General features: G+C 45.3%; 1 protein-coding gene across 3 annotated transcripts in view; it reads right to left on the bottom strand.

Moving 5' to 3' along the window:
• The window catches only part of LSAMP (limbic system associated membrane protein), a 1,028,643-nt gene that overhangs the window by 105,828 nt on the left and 903,034 nt on the right, over positions 1 to 19,781 (bottom strand). For all 3 annotated transcript variants that reach the window (XM_082045856.1, XM_082045857.1, XM_082045855.1), the window contains one exon: positions 11,701 to 11,826. In XM_082045856.1, the coding sequence (XP_081901982.1) occupies positions 11,701 to 11,826 (126 nt within the window). The remainder of the gene's footprint in view (positions 1 to 11,700; positions 11,827 to 19,781) is intronic.

Raw genomic sequence — 19,781 nt, 5'->3', positions numbered from 1 at the left:
AATGTTCTCCAAGAACAGATTTGCCCTTTACATTATCTCTCTTTCCTACTATATCACCATGATTGTACACGCAATGAGAGTGAAAGCTGTAAATGTAGGAGCGCTAAATGAAAAACACATCGATACGTGAACAGTTACCTCCTGGCTGACAGAAAAAAGGCATGTTTTGTGACACAGTCTGATGGGACAGGGTAACACCTCGCCCCCTGAAGAGTCTGAATAGCTCAGCAAAGCAACTAGGTAAAAAAACCCAACAATATGGTGAGCTAAAGGAGTCAAAATAAGTCCTTAGAAAGGAAAGCCCCATACTCAACAATACTTGCAGCTCATATCAACATCTTCCATGCCCACTGCTTTCTGACACATGAAATGGTGACCTGAAAGAATGGGTGGTGGGTTGCTCTGTATCTAAACCACTGTGTTTGGTTCAGCTACAACTAATGCAGTATTCTCAGTGCCATAATTAAAATGGACTCTGTGTTTCACCAGGCGCACACAGACAAAAGCAAAATATCACGAGACACTGTGTGCACCTGTCCAAAGCTGAAGAGAGCATTAAGCAATGTTATGATATATTACTTGAGAAATAGCCCAATGCCCCTTAATTAGAGGCTGCCTGCTAAGGTACACTCAGCAGGAGAAGAGTTAAGGTTGCATTTGTAACCTTAAATCTCACCTTACCTGGCTTGTGAGTGCTTAACTGTGCAACTTTAATGTGTTCTTATCAGAGCATTTTTATTGAGCCATTATTAACATCAGTCAGATACAATCTAGCATTTCCCAGATCCCCCTCCTCCTCAGCCGCTACCTGAGCCACATATAACACGAGAATCAAAGGAAGCATTTAACTCAACCTCTGCTATCGTTCTCCAGACACCCAGTGCCACTAATTCCCTAGCAGCTTCCTTAAACGGGACTAGAGCTTTGGTTGCTATCTTGCATGCCCTCGGCCAGCCTGCACGCTGAAGGAAATCCTCTACTGATAATTAATAAGTTCCCTAGACACTGGCTGCTCATTAATCTATTATTTTACTACTCTAATTACTTTTGTCTGTTCAAGTTAACAGTCTCCTTCTCTCATCTTCCCTGGGTCTCACACAGGAGATGCTGCATGGAAAATGTGACTTTTCATTGTCCCCAGGTCCCTTCCAGCCTCTGCTGTGTGCATGGACTTGGAGACCCACCCTGGCATTCCCTGAGGCACAAGCCGGCCTCTCACATGGAGCAATTTGCCTTCCCACATGCCTGTATTTCACCCAAGTTACGGTACATGCAGCTCTAGGCTTGTGAGCTGTGGCTTGCTGAAAGAACTTCTAAGGGAATGTGGACTTTCCATCTCCACCTGTGTCATACCCTGGAAAGCTCCCAAGAGCTACAAGGAATCCTCTTCACAGCAGTCAAGTGACTGTAGATGTCCCCGCAGGAAATGGGGACATTTACAATTTCACGGTGCAAGGACCATCTATCCATATATGCCCTGATTTCCTTTTACAATAGCAGCCTTTACCAAAGACTAACAGTCAGCACAAATTAACTTTAAGCCCCTTGGGCAGAAGGGGAGACAGAAGCAGGAACCAATTATTTATTTGCTTGGAAGATGCCCAAGTACAGCAGAGATAAATGCAGTAGATACAAGTCAGTATGTCAGAGAAAGGCTGGAATTGCAAAGTTTGGAGCCTGATCTGAGTTTCTGCAGTTCAGGGAATTTCTCAAATTTTGTCTCTTAACATGACTGACACTAAAAATACTTATTCTCTACCCCCGTCATGCAGCTGTAGTTTAGGCTGTACAGACAGGCTTTGAACAGCTGTACAGATTCATGCCCCACAGTCAAAGGATGGCAGGTACAGTATGACTCAGGTTACTGTCTCTCTTTTCCTCTGCTTTTATTTTTCATGCTTACTGTTATGTTTCACAATTCCACCATTAAGTAAATGCAAGCCTTTGAGGTTGGTGCATAAGGCATCAAAAAGCTTACCTATGCAGCAAAGTGCATGCACAGATAAAAGCATGGTGAACATAAAAATGAACACATAATGAAATGCTCACAAATAACACATGCAGCAGTGTGCATCTGCATACTCATGTGGCTTTTACAGACCTACCAGCTGCACAGCCAGTAAGGTTGGTAGTAATGACACATGCTGACCATCACGGTACATATACTAAGATGACCCTGCCAGCCATTCTCAGTCATGCTTGTGCAACAGAGCACTGACCTGCAGGCATCCTTATGAGGAGCCTAGGGACCCCCTGAGAGGTTTCACTGCTCTTGTCTCTGCCTACCCCAGCTGCGGCCAGCTCATGTCCCGCTTATGTGCACTTTCGTGGCACATAAGCAGGGACAAGGTGTGGGCTCTATGAGCTGCCCAATAAAGTTTGCCATGGATACGGTCCTGTCCTCATTTCGTGACCTTTCCATTCTGCAATGGACCTCAGTCAATATGACAACTGAACTCTCTCATGATCAATGCCTTTCCCAGGCCATCATTACCTGCATTACACTTTTCTTGCGGGCAGCCTGTGCTGATCCTTTGGCAGGATAGGCTCATCCTTCAAATGGCTCAAGTCACCCCAAACTGGGCATGAGTTTCCAAGGCTGCATCAGGTGCTCCCTTGGATGAGTCTGCACTCACCAGCCCCTCCCAGCCTCTCTGCTGTGCCTGCTTTGCTCCTGTGACGCAGGAACACTGCGGTGGGCACTCGATGCACGTTTACGAGAAAGAATGATTTGTTCAGACAGTGCATGAAAAAGTACTGAGTAGATGAGAAGAGTCATATTTTTCATGTGCTGTTCAGAGAGAAAGAAAAAGTAACTGCACAAGAAATAAGAACAACACTTCTGAACGTGCATCTCCTAAAATAAAAAAATAAAAAAAAATCCCTGAATCATGTTTTCAGGCTCTCATGCTTTCCTTCACTCAAGAAAGAGAGGGATGGTCTGAAAACACATTTCTGAAATGCTCATAAAGGAGGCTGAGGAAGGAAAAAGAGCCCAAACGTTCACATCACCAGGGTCTGCTGTAGCCTCGCGTTACCAAAACAGCTCACTGCCTTCAGCTGGGAGACTCCCACTTCCACTGACTGTATTCAGACCTGGTAGAAAAGCTCCACACCACAGGAAGCTGAATGACACCTCGCCTTGCTATGGTCATCACGGTGAGTAGGTTGGGGATGTCTTGCCCCTGGAGCTGGCTTTTTCTTTGCTCTGGGTCTACCTCTGTACAGGAGATTCTTGAAAATCATGTTTTCCTTCTTCCTCCTCCCTGCACCCCACTCCATTCTCCCTCTCTCTCTCTCATTATTTTCCAGCTATTGGAAGAGCTGGGATATATAAGCCAAGCGGCTTCATCAGTGGAACTGGTGTGGGGGTGGAGGCAGAGGCAAGAGAAAGTCAGATGGCTGTGTGGGAGAAGCTAGAAGGGGTGAAGGCTTTGGGGTTGTACAGGAAACTCCCTCCAGACATCACTGTCCTGGCAGGATCTGCATGCTGCAGTGGATGCTGTCATCCATGCTCGCCAGGTCCTCAGATGAGAGGAGACAGTAGCTCTGGCTCCAGTGCAGAATATATCAGGCAGTGAAGGTAGTGAAACCATTGAGATCAGTTGAAGCCATACAACAGCACAGTAACAAAAATGGTGAGGTCTCTCTCTTTAAATGAAAACCAAAAAAAGGCAGGGAACAGCTATAAGCTACTACTTTAACTTTCCCCTTTTATTGGCATGCCTCTTTCCTACTGTGAAGAGAGAGTGAGAAATATGCTTGCCTAAAGTGAAAGTACTTATAGATTACAGCTACAAGGGGAAAAAATGCAGCCTTTCCATTTTATTCTTACGGATAGCTTTCTTAAAGATGTTTGAATTGAAAGTATTAAATTTAAAATGCTGTGAATTTTTTCTCTCTTTAATTCACACTCAACCTCTCTGTATCTTTACAAGCACATTTAAATTTTCAGATGTGAACCACAGCCGTAAACACAGAGCTGCCAGTGGGGAATACAATCTCCAGATGGCAGGGGAAATGGAAGCCAGTCCTAAAATAACAGCCCTTCGCACCTATGAACCCAGAGATGCCCCGTCACCAAACAAGTAGCTCCAAGCACAAGAGACCCAAAGCAGACTCCTTAGTTTGGATCACTAGGGGGAGACACGGTAACACACACACTGTCAGTGTCTTGCACTCAATAGTTCTCTTCAATTTGTTTTGCTGTACTTGACTTCACACAGGTAGGATACAAGAGTGCTCGATGGCAGGTTTGGAGCACAAGGAAGGCTAGTAGGGAAGAAGGGCAAGATAAACAGCATCTGCCACACTAGGCAGGATAGGCAACAGATCTTTCCTCTTTTAGTCCTAGCCATAACAGGGAAGTCCTTTGATTTCAACGGGTTTGTGCAGGTGGGAATGATGGAGAATTTGGTGAGGTTCACTGATCTGCTGCTGAGATGCTACTTATGGTATTGCATGGCAATTCCTTGATCTGTCATCATTAATTATGCAAGATTTTGAACTCTCATTTTCTTGGGTGCTCATGGAAGGAGGGAGAGAAAGAAGCAGCTGGCTGTTACTGAATGTTCCTACTAACCAGGAACGTTTCCACTGAGAGGCACTAGCCTTGAGGGTAGAGATAGTGACTGTACACACTGCGCAAACAGCAATATTACAGCATGCAATCAACTAGAAAAAAGCTGCTCTTCTGTAGGTGGATTAAGGTTTTCATATGGACACAAACCAGCTCAGTCTTTAAAACGCCATGGAAAAGACTCCAACATGGCGGCTGACTATAAGTGGCACCCATCTGGGAGAAGAAAAAATGGAGCCAACTCCCCCGGACTCCCAGCTTGCTGTAAAGAACAGCATTTATACGTGGCAGGAAAGCCACTAACGTGGTACACAATTGCCACATCTTCCCAACAACAGGGCAGAGATGGAGCAGCCAAGCACTGACAAGAAGACTCCAGATGTTCCCCTCTGACCACAGCTGAAGGCAGCAGGGCAAGCTCCCTCCTTACAGCAGATTTATTCACCTGTTGCCCAGAAATGCCAAAATATTTATGAGGCCTTGCCCTCCCTCTTTGCCATGGGACAGGAGAGAGAGAAACCAAAGATGTTAAGAAAATGAATGTTTCATGCATCAACAGTAATGACACAGCATCATAGACCACAGGAACCAAATGGGGCACCACTACAATAGAAAGGATCTCTATGCAATGTGTGTGTCTCTCTGGGCACAGAAGGAAGAAATGAAGACTCTCCAGTGTGTGGGTGAGAGAGGACATCCAGGACTTAAGTTTATTAGTGGTAAGGATGGGGACAGGGGCCTCCTGCTTGTGGGCTATGGACTAGGAAGGGACTTCTAAGAAAGTAAAAAATGTGGAGCAAGGGCAAGTGGGAAGCAAACAGAGGCTGAAACAACCTTGAATGCCTTCTGAAGAAGCCCTGATAATGTTGAAAATTTAGCTTGTTTCCCAGGTTCTTTGTGAGTCAACATACTTATTTTCTTTTTTTGTTTTCCCCCTCTCCTATAATGTTTGATAAGATGAAGACTAGACAAAGAAAGAAAAAGACATCTCAGAAAGCATCCTAAAACAAACAGGGAGTGTAGGGAGTGTGTAAGACACAAAGTGAGAGACCTCTGTTGAAGACAAGACCACATTTTTTTTGCCAAATAGCATTTTGAGGATGCAAGAAAAAAAAAAGGGGGAGGAAAAAGAGACCTAGTTAAAAATCATCAGTTGCCCTCCAACATCCTAAAACCCAGGGTCAAACAAAATCCTTAAATTTCCTGATCAGGCAAAAGCAGTTAGAGGGGGAGAAGGTTGTGACATGAGAAGTACTGAAACAGTAACACCACAAAAAAACCCATCAACCCCAAACCAAACCAAAATCCCCCAGAACAACACATTTCTTCACAACTGTTTTACGGAGGTTTTAAGAGTGCAGCACAGAGGTGGGCTAGATCCAAATGGTTTAGACTACCAGAAAATCCCATTCTCACTCATCACTACCTAGTGCCTACAGGGTTGACTTGTGGTGATCCTGGCGGAGGGTTTTCTGCTTGTTATCTTCTGTAGGAATAAACTGGCTCTCCTGTGCAACACAAAGTGCAGGAGCAAGGTTTTGGGCTTGGACAGCAATGAGAGGCAAATAAACATGAGACATAAAGATCAAAGTCGCCCATGTGAACTACATGGTCATCTTGAATCTCATTCCTTCAGAGAGCTCTCTGCTTCCCTCATGTTCAGTGTTCAGCCCTACAAGGAAACTGGCAAGCACTGAAGGAAGATACATGAGTGAGCGGGGGTGTGAGATAATCTGTCTCTTTCAGTTTATGTCTCATCCTGATCTCCAGTAATTGAGCCCCAAAGCATGGAGTTTAACATCCTTTTCAATGTTTTTGTTGTGAATAACAAGAATATCCAGATTTGTTCACATTATCCTCAGGAAGACACAAACTGTTTGAGTCTTGCCAAGTTCTCGTCTTTAAATAACTTTCCATGGCAATGAGTTCTACAGCTGTTTATAAACATATGTATAGCGTCTCAATTACACAGACCATGCAGGCACTTTTTGGTATTCTCTATCCCTTCTAAACTTCCCAGGCTGTGGCAAATTCTCTGAGACTCAATGAGAATTTCTAGCACCCTCTAGGGAGAATCAGACTGGCATATTTGACAAGCCTTCACATCTCCTTTCATTTTATGCTGTGACATGAAACTTGGGTGTTGCAATCAATACTTATCTGCTTTGCTCTAGACTGGTTTTTATGCTGTGATTACCACTGTAATAACTAAGCTCCTTTCTGAGCCAAAGTGGGTATCTTTAGACTGTCAGGTGGAATTTGGGAGAATCCAGATTGTTCTTTCTCTGTCAAACAACCTTGCTGGGCTAAGGCTGGGGAAGTTGGATTGGGAATGAGAAACGTGGCAGTTTTATACAAGTTTCAAACTCTGTAACTGCACTAGAAGAACTGGATTGTTTGCTCCTCAGCTGGTTATGCACAACCAGTAAGAGCCTCAATTGTTTGACCTTGAGCTGAGCCCCCTAGGGATCCACATAGCTTTGTTTCCCTGCCACAGCCTCTCGGGCTGCCACCACAGATGGATACCAATCTGCTGGCACATGCCACAGTGCCCAAGAGCAAGGCCCTTGGGGAGGTCTCAACCACCCATGCCTTGTGGGAAAGGAGCAGAAACATGAATAGGACTGTTTCTGCTAACCTGAGTACAAGCTCCTCAGGACAGGAGCTGCCTTTTCATTCTGTGTTGTTCTGCCCATCCCAGACAACAGGCTTGGCAGCGAGATCTCTGGTAATGCAAAGACTTCACAACAACTGCCCATGTTCATATTGCTGCTAACCCAATTCGTGAGGGAGCACTTTTTAGGGCTTCCATTGAGAGGGAGTTTGTTGATAATAATACGAACATGCATGAATCTTTATTTTTCCCAGGTAGCTCTTTTTCAGTCAACTGGGTACTGAGCATGGGTCTGAATAACATGGAGAGACGAGGAATGATAAATGTTAAAGCCTCTGGACTGTAATCTCAGCATCTTATGGGTAGGAAAAAGATGCTTTAGCCTGAATAAATAAACATCAAGAAAGATGTGAAGTAAAACTAAGATGTGCTCAAAAGCAGGCACTGTCTACCATCTCTAAACTATCTTACTAGATTATTTTCTTGGCTGTGTTAGTTGTTATCTTGGTGCATGGTACAGGGAAAACAGAGTACCTGCTAACATAACTAGCCATAGATGGGTAGGCTGCCTGTGGCAGCACACACAGAACATGTCTGCATGATAAATGATACATGGCCCTGTGCTGGGACCTTGTCCAGGCTGTGGTGCCACTACTGGAAATCTGACTGGACTACATTCAGTAAGGAAAAATAATCTATATTTTTGCCACGGATCATGGAGGCTATGAGATAATATTAAGGAGAAGAAAACAACAGGATAACACCCACTCCTCATACAAATTCGCAGAGGGGAAAATTTGGGTTTTGTCCCTTTCAAGAGATGGGAGATTATAGCATATCCCCTAGTGAAAGATTTCTAATGCTGACAAGCGCAAACTTGCCTGTGTAGGAAATCATCAATACTCATCTCCACTCTAACTGAACAAAGCACAGTTTCCTGACAAATCCAGTTCAGAGGGCTGCTACAGTCTTTTCCATGGTTTACCATCACAAACTGGGATGGCAAAAGTCATAGGGCATGGCAGGCTTAACAAGCCCGCAGCTGTGTTGTGAGTGACAGAAAGGGGAATGGACTCTGAGCAGGGAGGTGCTGGCCTGTTGCTGGAAGCTGTATGTCAGAGATCTCATGAGAGCTCTGATGGCTAGAGGAGGAGACCTAATGAAACTGTTTGTGCTCCCAGGCAATGCCTATTAAACTATCCACAACTAGTTAGACCAGGTTGCCACTGTCCTACAGCGTAACAGACTGTTGGATAAGGAAGAAAAGGGTCTGGCTGATTCTCTCCATCTGCTCTGTCAAAACCCAATCAGTCAATCATCTGAAGAGGAATGAGAGTAGAGAGCAAGAACTTGCATTGTTCCAAGGAATTTCAGCCCTGCTTTCATTAAATTAAAGCTGATCTGTATTTTCATTTGCTATCAGAATTATTAAAGTATTTTTCCCTTTACCTGCCTTCCTCCCAAGTGTTCCCACTACAGTCAACAACCACAACCACACTTTAGCTGTCACACAGGGTAAGGAGAGGGGTTTTTTCCTATGGGCTGCTTCAGGGCTTTGAGAATTATAGTTGATAGGAGAAAAACACCTAATTCAATTGCTTACTGAAGTATCAGGAAAGGAAGCAATATAGCATTTTATAAAGCAATTTTTTAAACTTCCCAGATAGGCAGATGAGTGGGTTATGATCACTCCTGAGGCCCAGCAGCATTTAAATGAACTATCACATGCATCTCTGCCTTCTTTGCATAAGTAGTGATACCGCTTTCCCTTTGCATTTGTATCTTCCACTTCCCAGCCAACAAGAAATAAATCATTTCTATGGTCCTAACTCAGGTAATTAGCCAACAAACACTATTGATGAGTCAATGAATGAAAGAAACGGCAGACAAATTCACTAATGAACTCCTTGAGGAGACTGAACAAAGAAAAAGTAATTTGGCCCTCTCGCCCCCCCCAATGCTGGTTTAATTTCACAACCTGTCCATTCAAAACCTCCTACACAAGCTCAATAATGCTTGTTCTTCCAGTTCTGCAGTCACGAGTTTAACCATGAAAAAATCCAAGGAGAGAGATATATTTTAGAAACCTTTACAATGATCTAAAATAGCTCTTTGATGCATAGCAGATGTCTTCAAAACTAGCATAAAGGGAGCCAAAATGCCTTACAGTTCTGGAAAACGGAGATTCCAAGATAAGACATGTTTCTAACTGCAACAGCTCTGGAATAGATTTGGAATTTATATTAACTGTCAACCTCAAGGAAAACATGTAAAAGAAGCCCTTCTGTCCCCCATTTTGGGCCTAGTGCCTTATTGGGCTACATGCTGCTTAAAGACTCGATGCCTGCCTGAAAGCAGCTCCTCTCTGCCCATAAAAGATAACAGATGGGTTGAGATGGGGAAAAAGAGAGAGAACAACAAGCAGTGAGACATGGAAGTGACAGACTGGGGACTGCCTGCCCTTCATCCCTGGCTCTACTCAGTTAGGAAGAGGATGCTTGGCAAGCTTCACTGAAGAGGGAAGGACTGAGGATGGATTGGAAAGTGGTCACTGAGAAGGCTAACAAGGCAACAACTCTGAGACACACAGCACAGGAGAAAAAGTGTGAAGAGCATGCTGGAAAACTGAACAACAGACCAAGAAAAACTGACCCTGGAGTCAAAGTGGGAATGGGGTTCCCCAGTTCTGTTGCACACCAAACGGGACAGCCAGAATGAAGATTTGCTCTGAGGAGCCTTTTTAAAAGGAAGAAAAAGAAATCTGTGCCTGATAAAACAGAGTAGGCAGTATAAGTGGAAAAAACCCACAGAGCATGAACATGCAGCCAAAGTGATGAGTCAGGACAAGAATCTTCTTATTACTGCTCTGAACAATGCATGTCAAGTGTACCAGGCCTCAGTTTTCATGAAGATTTAAGCTAGTTTCCTTGTAATGCCCTTAACTTGAACAATGTTAGGCTGTGCTCACAGAATAGCTAGGGAATGTTTCCTACCTGAATACAACAAAGAGTTAGATGGAAGACTGAAAGATTGATGCAGCAGTAAGATGGAAGATTTGACATGAAATAAATCTTAAAAGCAGAAATACCAGAGCTAGAAGAGTCTATATACATAATTAAAGGTGAAAAAAATAGGTTCTGTTTCCCTATATATGCAAATGGCAGGCTCATGCTTAATACTGAAAACAGCAGAAGAGGAAAGTCAGGTAGTGACAATGATACCACAGAGGAGCAGTGTTCCCCTCATCAGCTCTGCTCCTCCCACTTCTTCCCAGCAGTCTTTCCCTATCTTCCTTTTTTTTGGTATTGCAAGAAATGTGCCAGAAATACAAACTGCAAATCTGGCTTTCATGCACATGAATGCTCAAGAGGACTTTGGTTTGGCTGAAGGGATGAGACAGGAAATCTGAGTAACCCGAATCTGAACTACAGGCCCAAGATCCAGGGGCTTCTGGATGCAGCTCTTGGATTGAGCTCTGTTCTGATGTATCTTTCTGCCTTTCTCCCTCCAACATTCTTTCTGCAATCCTCTGCCTTTCCCTGGCTGCTGAATTGCAGTAGATCACTTAACTATCTGTAGCAAATGCAGAAAGCTTGTACTCTGCCTACTTCAAACCCTCTTTAACCTTTTGCATATATGGGAGTATCACAGAAGACTATTCATATGGAGCTAATTGGTGCTTTCCCCACTCATTTCAGATGAAATAATATGTGATGGCAAAAGAAATCAGGTAAAGAATTCTTCTCTACTCAAAGAGCATGATACAGAGGAAGAGAAATCTACCTCTTCTTCCCATCCTACTGATAAATCTTCAGGGGGTGAAGATTTCCTTGCAACTCAAGCTGCTAACGCCATGGAATCTGACTACTGAAAGGATATTCTTTCCAAGCTTGACACGTCCTTGAGCATGGAAAGCACAGTTAGATACCAGAACAAAGCTGGTGAGTTCTCCTCTACTCTGTCTCCACCCTGCTTTTCACTCAGCGTGCAGATCAAATGCCTTCTTTACTCACCTCACAAGACACGGGAAGACCATCTGCTCAAGTCAAGAGTAATACGAAATTGTCTGTGGCACTGTTTGCCTCTCCCTTTTAAGGAAAATCAGTGGGAAGCAAATTCTGTGGTTTTCAGAAAGAACCTCTTCTATGTAATATCTAAACAGAAATCCTCTACCCTCTCTCTGGCACCAGCAGTGTTTTGTCTCCATGTTGTACATTACCAGCAGTAGAGATTGGGGCAACTAGATGAAGACCAAAGCTAAATAGAATTACAGGTCCAATTCTGTAGAGCATCTACTGAAGTAAATTCGTTTGCTCGCTCAGACAACCTGGTTATTATGCCTGGGAAATCACACTGCAAAACAAGCTTGCAGGGCATTTAAGATTCTTGCCACTTTTTTACAGCTGTCTGTATTACTATTGAAATTTTCTATTGATGTTGGAAGATAAGCAAACTACTGTACAGTTCACAAATCATCAGCATAGTCAAGTCCAGTTGGGTCTCTTACCTGTTGGAGTGAGGTGCCTCCAGGTGATAACAGGCTCAGGACGCCCATTTGCCATGCAAACCAGGGTCACGTTGCTGCCCTCATTCACGGTGATGTCCGAGGAGATATTGGAGATCTTTGGTGGAACTGTGGAGACAAAAGAAAGTTGGACCTCATTACCCATATTTCTGGAAGGTGAACTGTCTGACTCGTTAACATACTCACCTATTAACCAGAGGCAACTGCAGACTGCTCTCACAGGCTGCCCTCCTCATTTCTACCTGGCTTTCTGAAATTATACCAGAATAATACGTACTTCTGTGTCAAGGATCTGCAGACAGAAATGGGCTTTGCTGCAACTGCGATGCTTTATGTTTAGACAGGTTTGGGGACCTTCATAAAATAACCTCTAAGAACTTGCCTCACTGCTCCAAGACCATATGGAAGGAGTCGGCAGGCTTAAAGCACTGTCCCCATTAATTTTTACACTCCAAACAGGCCCAGACACAGTTCTACATCCTCCTGCAGGGAGCCAGGCCTCAAGGTACTGACTCATGAGGGTGTACTAGTTATTGCCACCCCCCACAGGCAGATAAGAACCCATGTTGCTAGGCAGGACCCTGCTCTCTTGCTCACACAACCAAACGCTCAGCGGGAATTGAATGGGAGAGCTGCTAAGCTTATTTCTGTTGTGACTGCCATGACGAAGTGAGACGTGCGGGCACGCACCATAGCTAACAGGAATTAGCTGAGGGGAGGCACAATGGCGACAGCAGGAAGGTTTTTGCAACATCTTTCGTCCAAGAGGGATCCCCCATAGGGTGCCCACAGCAGGCAGCTTCTGGTTGAGGGCACCTCACACCCCACAGTACCAAAAGCATGGTAGGATCTGTAAAGATTCACAAGACCAGCCACGGCTTTCGCATTCAGGATCCTCAAAAGACCTTCCAAGCTAACTGAGTTCGTGTCACAGGAACGAAGTGACCACGCTGGAACCTGAACAGGTACGTGCAGGTGTGGAGTGTGCCAGTGTATCAGCCTCCAAGCAGACCAGGCTGTTGCAGTCTCTCCTCACTCACATCCATGTCTTGTTTCCACACTTCACACCCTGAAGGTGGTGAGGGAGTTTGACTAAAAAAGAATTTTCTAAATTTTTTTTTTTTTAATATTTTCAGCTTCCAAATTTGTGTGTAGTGAGGAATGAAACAACATAATTTTCTGCTTTGCTTACCACAGAGTAAACAGACAGCAGCCTCCCCTTTCCCCTCCTTGGCAGGAGTGGCTGATGGGCCTTTTGAGGCAAAGCTGCCTACGAGCTGGTGGCAAAAAGGAAATGAAGCCTGAAGAGAGCAACTCACCACTTCCAGCTGTGTTGCTGGATTCATAGGAATATTGCTTACAACACACAGCTCAATAGCTCCTCTCTATAGGCCCCAAAGTCATGGACAATGCTTCAGTACCTATGACCATGGGATCCCCTCAGAGGAACATGGGTTCCTGAGCAGGAACAGGACCTTTTGAACAAAATGAGGCAGGCATGTGTTTGCTGACAGGTTTACTCACCTAGGCAAGGAGGGATTTAAGCTAGGCACATTGGGGAAGGACTGCTATAATCTGGGGAGAAGTGAGAGCACAGAAGGCAGCGAGGAAGCAGCTGGGGTGCAACACAACAGGGAAGGCTTTTGCACTCCCCTTGTGAAAGTAGGACAGCTGGGGGCCCATCTCAAAATGCCTGTGCAACAATGCAAGTATCATGGTGAAAAAAACAGAAGAAATTGGATGTTCACACAGATTTGCAGTGCTGTAAATCCACTGGGATGACAGAGCTGCGGTGGGGCAGCTCTCAGGACTGGCAGTGCTGTGCAGGATGGATGCAGGCTTTTCAGGAGGGACGGGCTGGTAAGGTGAGGAAATGAGGTGTGCTCCCTGCAAAGGAATGGCTGGAGCGCACCCAGCTCTGGGCAGTGAACTAGCTGGGATCTTTGTCGTAAGGATCAGAGGATGTCACAGTGTCACCCTGTTGGCTGGTGTTTGCTACCAACCACTTGATTAAGAAGAGGGAGTGGACAAAGAACTGGTTTAGACAGATAGAAGAAACCTCACAATGACAGTCCCTGGTGAGGGACTTGAGCCACCCTGATATTTGCTGGAAGGGTGAGAGTGCTGGGCTCAAGCAGTCCAGGAGACGCAGGGGTCCCACTGGTTCAGCATGAGTTAGCAGTATGCGCTTGCAGCAAAGACCAAGAATCCTGGGTTGTATTAGCAAGAGTGTAGCCCTGTAAGTGAAGGGATTATATCCCTTTATATGTTGCTCGTTAGACAGCATCTGAAGCATTACATCAGTTTTGGGCTCCCCAGTACAAGATCACCATTGACATACTGAAGCAAGTCCACTGGAATGCTCCCAAGATGGTTAGAGCATGGGACATAAAAAGAGAACCTAAGAGAGCTGGATCTGTTCAGCCTGGAGAAGGCCGAGGGGACATTTTATTGCTGTCTTCAGATAGCTAGTGAGAAGGTGCAGAGAAGAAAGAGGCAAGCATTTCTCAGAGGTGCACAGTGAACAGCAAAAGGCAGAAGACATGAGCTGCAATGTGGGGAAGATTCTGACTCAAAAGGAGGAAAAAGCTTTTACTTTTGGGAGATCAAAGACAGGAACAGGCTCCCCAGAGAGGTGGTGGAACCTCCATCTCTGGATATATGTAAAACTCACCTGGATGAGGCTCTCAGCAACCTGATCTAATTGGCATCAGGAAGGAAGGAGAAGGGACATTGGAAGCTGGTTTGCTCCTCAAGAGCTAGAATTGATGGCTGATAAGCTTATGGTGAAGAAACCAAAGCAAGGCGTGTTGAGGGAATGGTTGACCACACCAGGATCCTTTTCCTTAGAGAGATGGAATTTCAGAGTTGGGACACCTCCTTGGCAGCACAATAGTGGGTAAAGCAAAGCACAGCAGAAAAATCAACGCCTTCCTCTCAAAGTAAAATCCCCCAACAAAAACAAGCCCTGCTATATTTTGCATTGGTGATTCACTGCGAGCCATTGACAATGTGTCTGTACATGTAGGAAGAGGTAGGAGGCAACAGAACAAAACAAAATAAGCATTGCTGGAAAACTCTGATGTTGTCAAATAATTTGATCCCACCATATCAAGGGGTACATAACGGTTTCACTGACTATGGATCCATTTTGTGCTCTCTCCCCCTTTACCACACACCCATTCAGCACACCAAATGCCTGGCAGTACAAAACAACAATCATACAGTGGTCTTGGAAAGTAAGAAAATACCTTTGCCAAACAATACCCTGAGACTGCATAAAGGGCAGTGAAAAGGAAATACCCAAGTTGGGAAATTAAATACCCTGCCTCCTCCACAAGAGACGCTTTGTGGCTTCACATTTCATGGCACATCAAAGCAGAGAGGCAACTTGCAGCATCACACTGAGATCAGTTCAGCACTGAGTTGGCAGGACTCAGAAGCACTTTCTCCTCGTCCTTTCTGTCCCACTGGAAGAGGGAAGTCCCCTGTCTCATGGCTCAGACCCACTGCTCCAGCCAGCAGGGCTGCAGGCTGGGAGAGCCCTCCAAGTTCTGGTGCAGAAATCCAAACTGCTACTCTTAGTACAGGGAACAAAGCAACTTGGAGGGCCACCTCAGTCCTGCAGCAGCACAATTACCTGTAGTACATGCTGTGTTTCAGGTCTGAGACCAACACAAATTGGAGAGGACAGAGGGGCTTAGTCTGGGAAGGAACAACAGAGGCTACTATTTCTTTAAGAGTTGTGTCCCAGCTGCTCTATCTGAGGACACAAGGACAGTCACTTCAGAGCGTCCTCAGCAGAGCTTCTCCACGGTGTGTTGGCAAACCTGGGTAAGTAGAGCCCAGGAGAAAAAAACGTGGCTAGACCACATTTTGGAGATTTTATCTTAACCTCAAAGGCTTAACATTTGCATCAGGAAAAAAAAGGTATGGAACCAACTGAGAGGGAGTAAGCTCAAGCAGGACTAGCAGACGGAGCTGTAGGCCAGTCCAAGGTCCTAGCAGAGCAGCGCAATGCCAGCCAAAATGATTGAAGAGAGACCAGTGAAAGCCACTAGGGGCACCATCAGCAGAGCTGCAGTTAGGACATGTGTACCCCACCACTTTCCAAAGCCGTCAAGTCATTTTAGTTTGCAGAGGATCAAGCAAACCCAGCAATACAAACAGATTTGACCATGCCGAACAAACACCCAAGAGGAGAAGCATGTGTCCAGATGGTCATATCTGGCTTGCCAGTTTCAGATGAGGGAGAAAAGGGTATCCAAGGCTGAAATCCTGTTAGGAGTATAGTGGCTCATTCCTTCCAGCTGCCACTTGGGTCAAAGGGCAAGGAAGGCTGAGAGGAGAGGGAATAGGGTAGGAAGTGATGTCCCTGTAAATTTAAAACCTGGTTTGGCTTTGTCTGCTTAGAATCCAAAGGCAGCTAGCATTAAAAATGTCTGGATCTTAATGGACAGTAACTTCACTCAGATAAAAAGTCAGAGACTTTTAATTTTCAGGGTGTCAAGCCAGCATGTTAAAATGCCAACACTGTCAGCACCAGCAACAGTTAGCATTGCCTCCTTGGCACTTGTCATTACTTTGCACGCACCTTTTTAGGACAGTCTTAAAATGAGAAGCTTTGACCTTATTATTTTTTTTCCCACATGTGGGCTGTGTTATGTTTTCACAGTTCCCAGACTTCTGGAAGAAGGATTGCTGGGAATAAAACCCCCTGGGACCAGGATCTTCTAGGCGTCACAGCCTCCTTTTGCCCAGCCATCTCTTGTTGACCTTTAACTGGAAAACCCTTTTGCATATGGCCTCTCTGAACCATTAGAACAGGAGAAAACACAGCCTGCAGACCCACAGCAGAGGAAGCACTAGAGCTAAACAGTGTTTTCGGGTGTTTTCATATTCAGCCTAACAACTGGTTCCTCAAGGGGAGACCAGACTGCTGCTGGACCCTTCTGCCTCCAGGGACCATGGGAAAGCACTGCCAGGCTTTCTGGTACTGTTGAAAGAGATAAAATCACCAGATTTTTTCCTCATTTTCAGTGTACATGTTATATGTTTTATTCATTACCCTGCACTTAGGATCCCCCTGGATGGGGTGGGGAGCAGAGACCGATGTGAAAGGAAACACACTGTAGTACCCCACTGCTCCATCCCTGGAGAGGCAGGATGCTGTACCCACGCCAGGGGCAGATGCTGGCGAGATGGAAATGAGCTCTGAGAAGAATGGCTTGAAACTCACGTATTTGTTTCTTCTACATTTCACATCTACAGGATAAGCCTGATGCCAGCTCAGCATCTCATCTTACATGTAATTGATAGTAAATAACAAACCCCAGAGTAACCACTAGCCATTTTCCTTGAGAAGCTCGCATTGGAAGAGCAGCAGGGCTGCAAGGCAAGAGCAGGGCAAGGGCAGAGATGCTGTAGGGTACCCTGGGCTGGGAGAGCTGGGGGGCCCTGCAGGGCAGGAGGGGTGCAAGGGCAGAGCTGGTGCAGGAATTCAAGTCCCAGGCAAGACGCGGTGACAGAGCTAGGTAGGACAGGCTTGTGCAGAACCTGCATGCATCAAAGCCCGTTCTAGTTAATTGCCATCAATCCTTCACTTTCATGACAACTGCAACGCACATTAATTTAAATAATAAGAAAGACTGAGACATGAAAAATAGAGCACACTCCCCCAGCGCAATCACTGTTGCTTTCGAGATGAAAGCAAGTGATTTGTTTCCACAAAACATTAACGTGTCTCAAAAACACCCGCTATAGCAGTTATTACAAACCAGGGGCCGCATACGGGAGGCACCCAGGAAGCCACAAACAAGAGAACATGCAAACATCTGCTGTTGTTATCCTTGCCTTTTACGACCAAAGCCTTTCAGAGCTCAAAACTCCTCCTGAGATACTGCCTGGGATCGTGTGGGCTGACTGGATCAGCTTTATAATTCAAGGCTATGGAAGTAAGTAAGGGGTGGTGCTACAGCCCTAATCTCCTAGTAAATCTTAGAATCATTTCAGTTGGAAGAGACCGTCAGGATCATCAAGTCCAACCATAACCTAACCTAACTTTAGCACTAAATCATGTCCCTAAGAACCTTGTCCAAACGCCTTTTAAACACCTCCAGGGATGGTGACTCCACCACTTCACTGGGCAGCCTGTTCCAGTGCCTGGCAACCCTTTCATGAAGAATGTTTTCCTAATATCCAATCTAAACCTTCCCTGGCACATGATGAGTCAGCCTAAGAGATGCGAATCCACAGCCGGGAGGCCAGCTCCTGAGCACCTTTCCAGGAGTGCAATGGGGGATGGAACAAGCAAGCATCAAGGCCACCCTTTCTGAAGGGTATAACCAGCAATGCTGCTAGAGGTCTTTTCCTAACTTAGTTTATACTAGAACTGGCCACACCACAGCTCCCAAAGAGTTCAAATACCTACCTTTGGCTCCTGCACAAAGTGATAGGAATGGGAACTACTGCTTAGCATAAATGGCACTTATACACAAGGGGTAATTATAGGCATGGGGCAGCAGTTTCTGGCTCCTGCACTGGTTGCACTCCATTTTCATGATGCTTCACACGGGACCTCAGTGCAGGAGGAGGGTGTGCTTGTGAGACAAGGGCAGGAAGCACGGAACTAGGAACTCAAATTGTGTATGGCAGGATGAAAAACATGAAGAAAGGGATGTGGAGATCTACTTGGAAGATGGCTCTAAGCCCTGTAAACACATTCACATGAAGTTCACGGTCAGATGGTCTGACTGCTCCCTTCAGACAAAGAGAGCTTTGCTTAAGACCTCTAGATGCAGTCTTATACTGTGGGGCAGCTACTCCCCAGTCTAAAATTACAAGACTGTTTAACAGGCAGGTGTTTTGTCAGTAAGTCACAAAATACACTAAAAAAAGGAGTTCTTATTCCCACTCTACAGACCTAAGATATAGCAAAAGCTATTTAATCTCTCCAAGACATGGAAGCAGATAGCACCGAAAATAAGAAAGCCCATAAGCTCCATTTAAGTGCTCTAACTGCCTTGTCCCAAGAAGGGCACCTTGGATACAAATGGAGAAAGTCACCACAACCCTTTCCATAAATCCTCATTAGTTAGTTGCTTCCTCCAGAGTGTTTGGCCTCCTCTGTATTGGCAAGTAGGACCCCCATCTGTTGGAAAAAATAAGACTCTGATCCACTAATCCACAGGAGCCCCTGGCTTTCAGAGCAAAAAGAAAACATCAGGACTTCTCTCCAAAGTCAAAGGAACTTTGCAGCCACCAAAGCCCTCTGCAGGTGCCTATCAATTAGCCTCAAGAGTTCTCATTTCCTTGTCCCCAGCTCCCAATTAACAGCACTTTGCAACAAACACAAAGACTCTAATAAGCCCCAAGGCAGAGGTGGGGGGGACACTGACCATCATATGGCTCTTGAATGCTTCAGAGCTGCCACCTTGCTCACCACAATTAGGGGTCCTTTCCGGGGGCAATTAATTGACAGCAAATTGGTCTCATTAGTCATTGTTTAGTCAAAGTGTTTAGTGGGGAGAGAGGGCCTAAAGAAGGGGCTGAGCTGCTAAACACAACTAAATGGTTTAATTTCCCTCTTATGTGTGCAGCAGGCTAATCATAGCTCTTTACAGCCCTAACAAGAAACAGCTTGTTGCTGCTCAGGTCTGCAGAGGGAGCAAGCCGATGTCTGGAAAGTAAAATCCAGACACCCTTTGGGATGTGGCACACAAATGTTTCTGAAGCACTGTGCAGACAAAATGCGACTGGATACCCAAGATGTGTTTTTTACAGTCTGATTCACGCCACAGCCTCAGCCAGAGGGAGGCAAAGCTGTCACCAGGGCGGGAGGGCACAGAGTGCAGTTGAACTTCATTAAAGAGAGCGGACTCTGAAACATCCTTCTGACCTTCTGCTTTGCTAGGCTTGTTTCACCCTGCTAGTGCCTCTCTCGGCATTAAAGCTTCTGGTGAAATAGAGGCAAATGTTGAAGCCTTAGTTTTGTTTTTTAATACCCTGGGACCAAAATACACTACAGTGTTTTTACAAGGTGTAAAAATCGCTTCTTTCTGTCA

The sequence above is a fragment of the Streptopelia decaocto genome, assembly GCF_964273445.1.
Source record: "Streptopelia decaocto genome assembly, chromosome: 1".
Taxonomy (NCBI): domain Eukaryota; kingdom Metazoa; phylum Chordata; class Aves; order Columbiformes; family Columbidae; genus Streptopelia; species Streptopelia decaocto.
The sequence above is the reverse complement of the archived record's forward strand: the minus strand, read 5'-3'. Positions and strand labels throughout refer to the sequence as shown.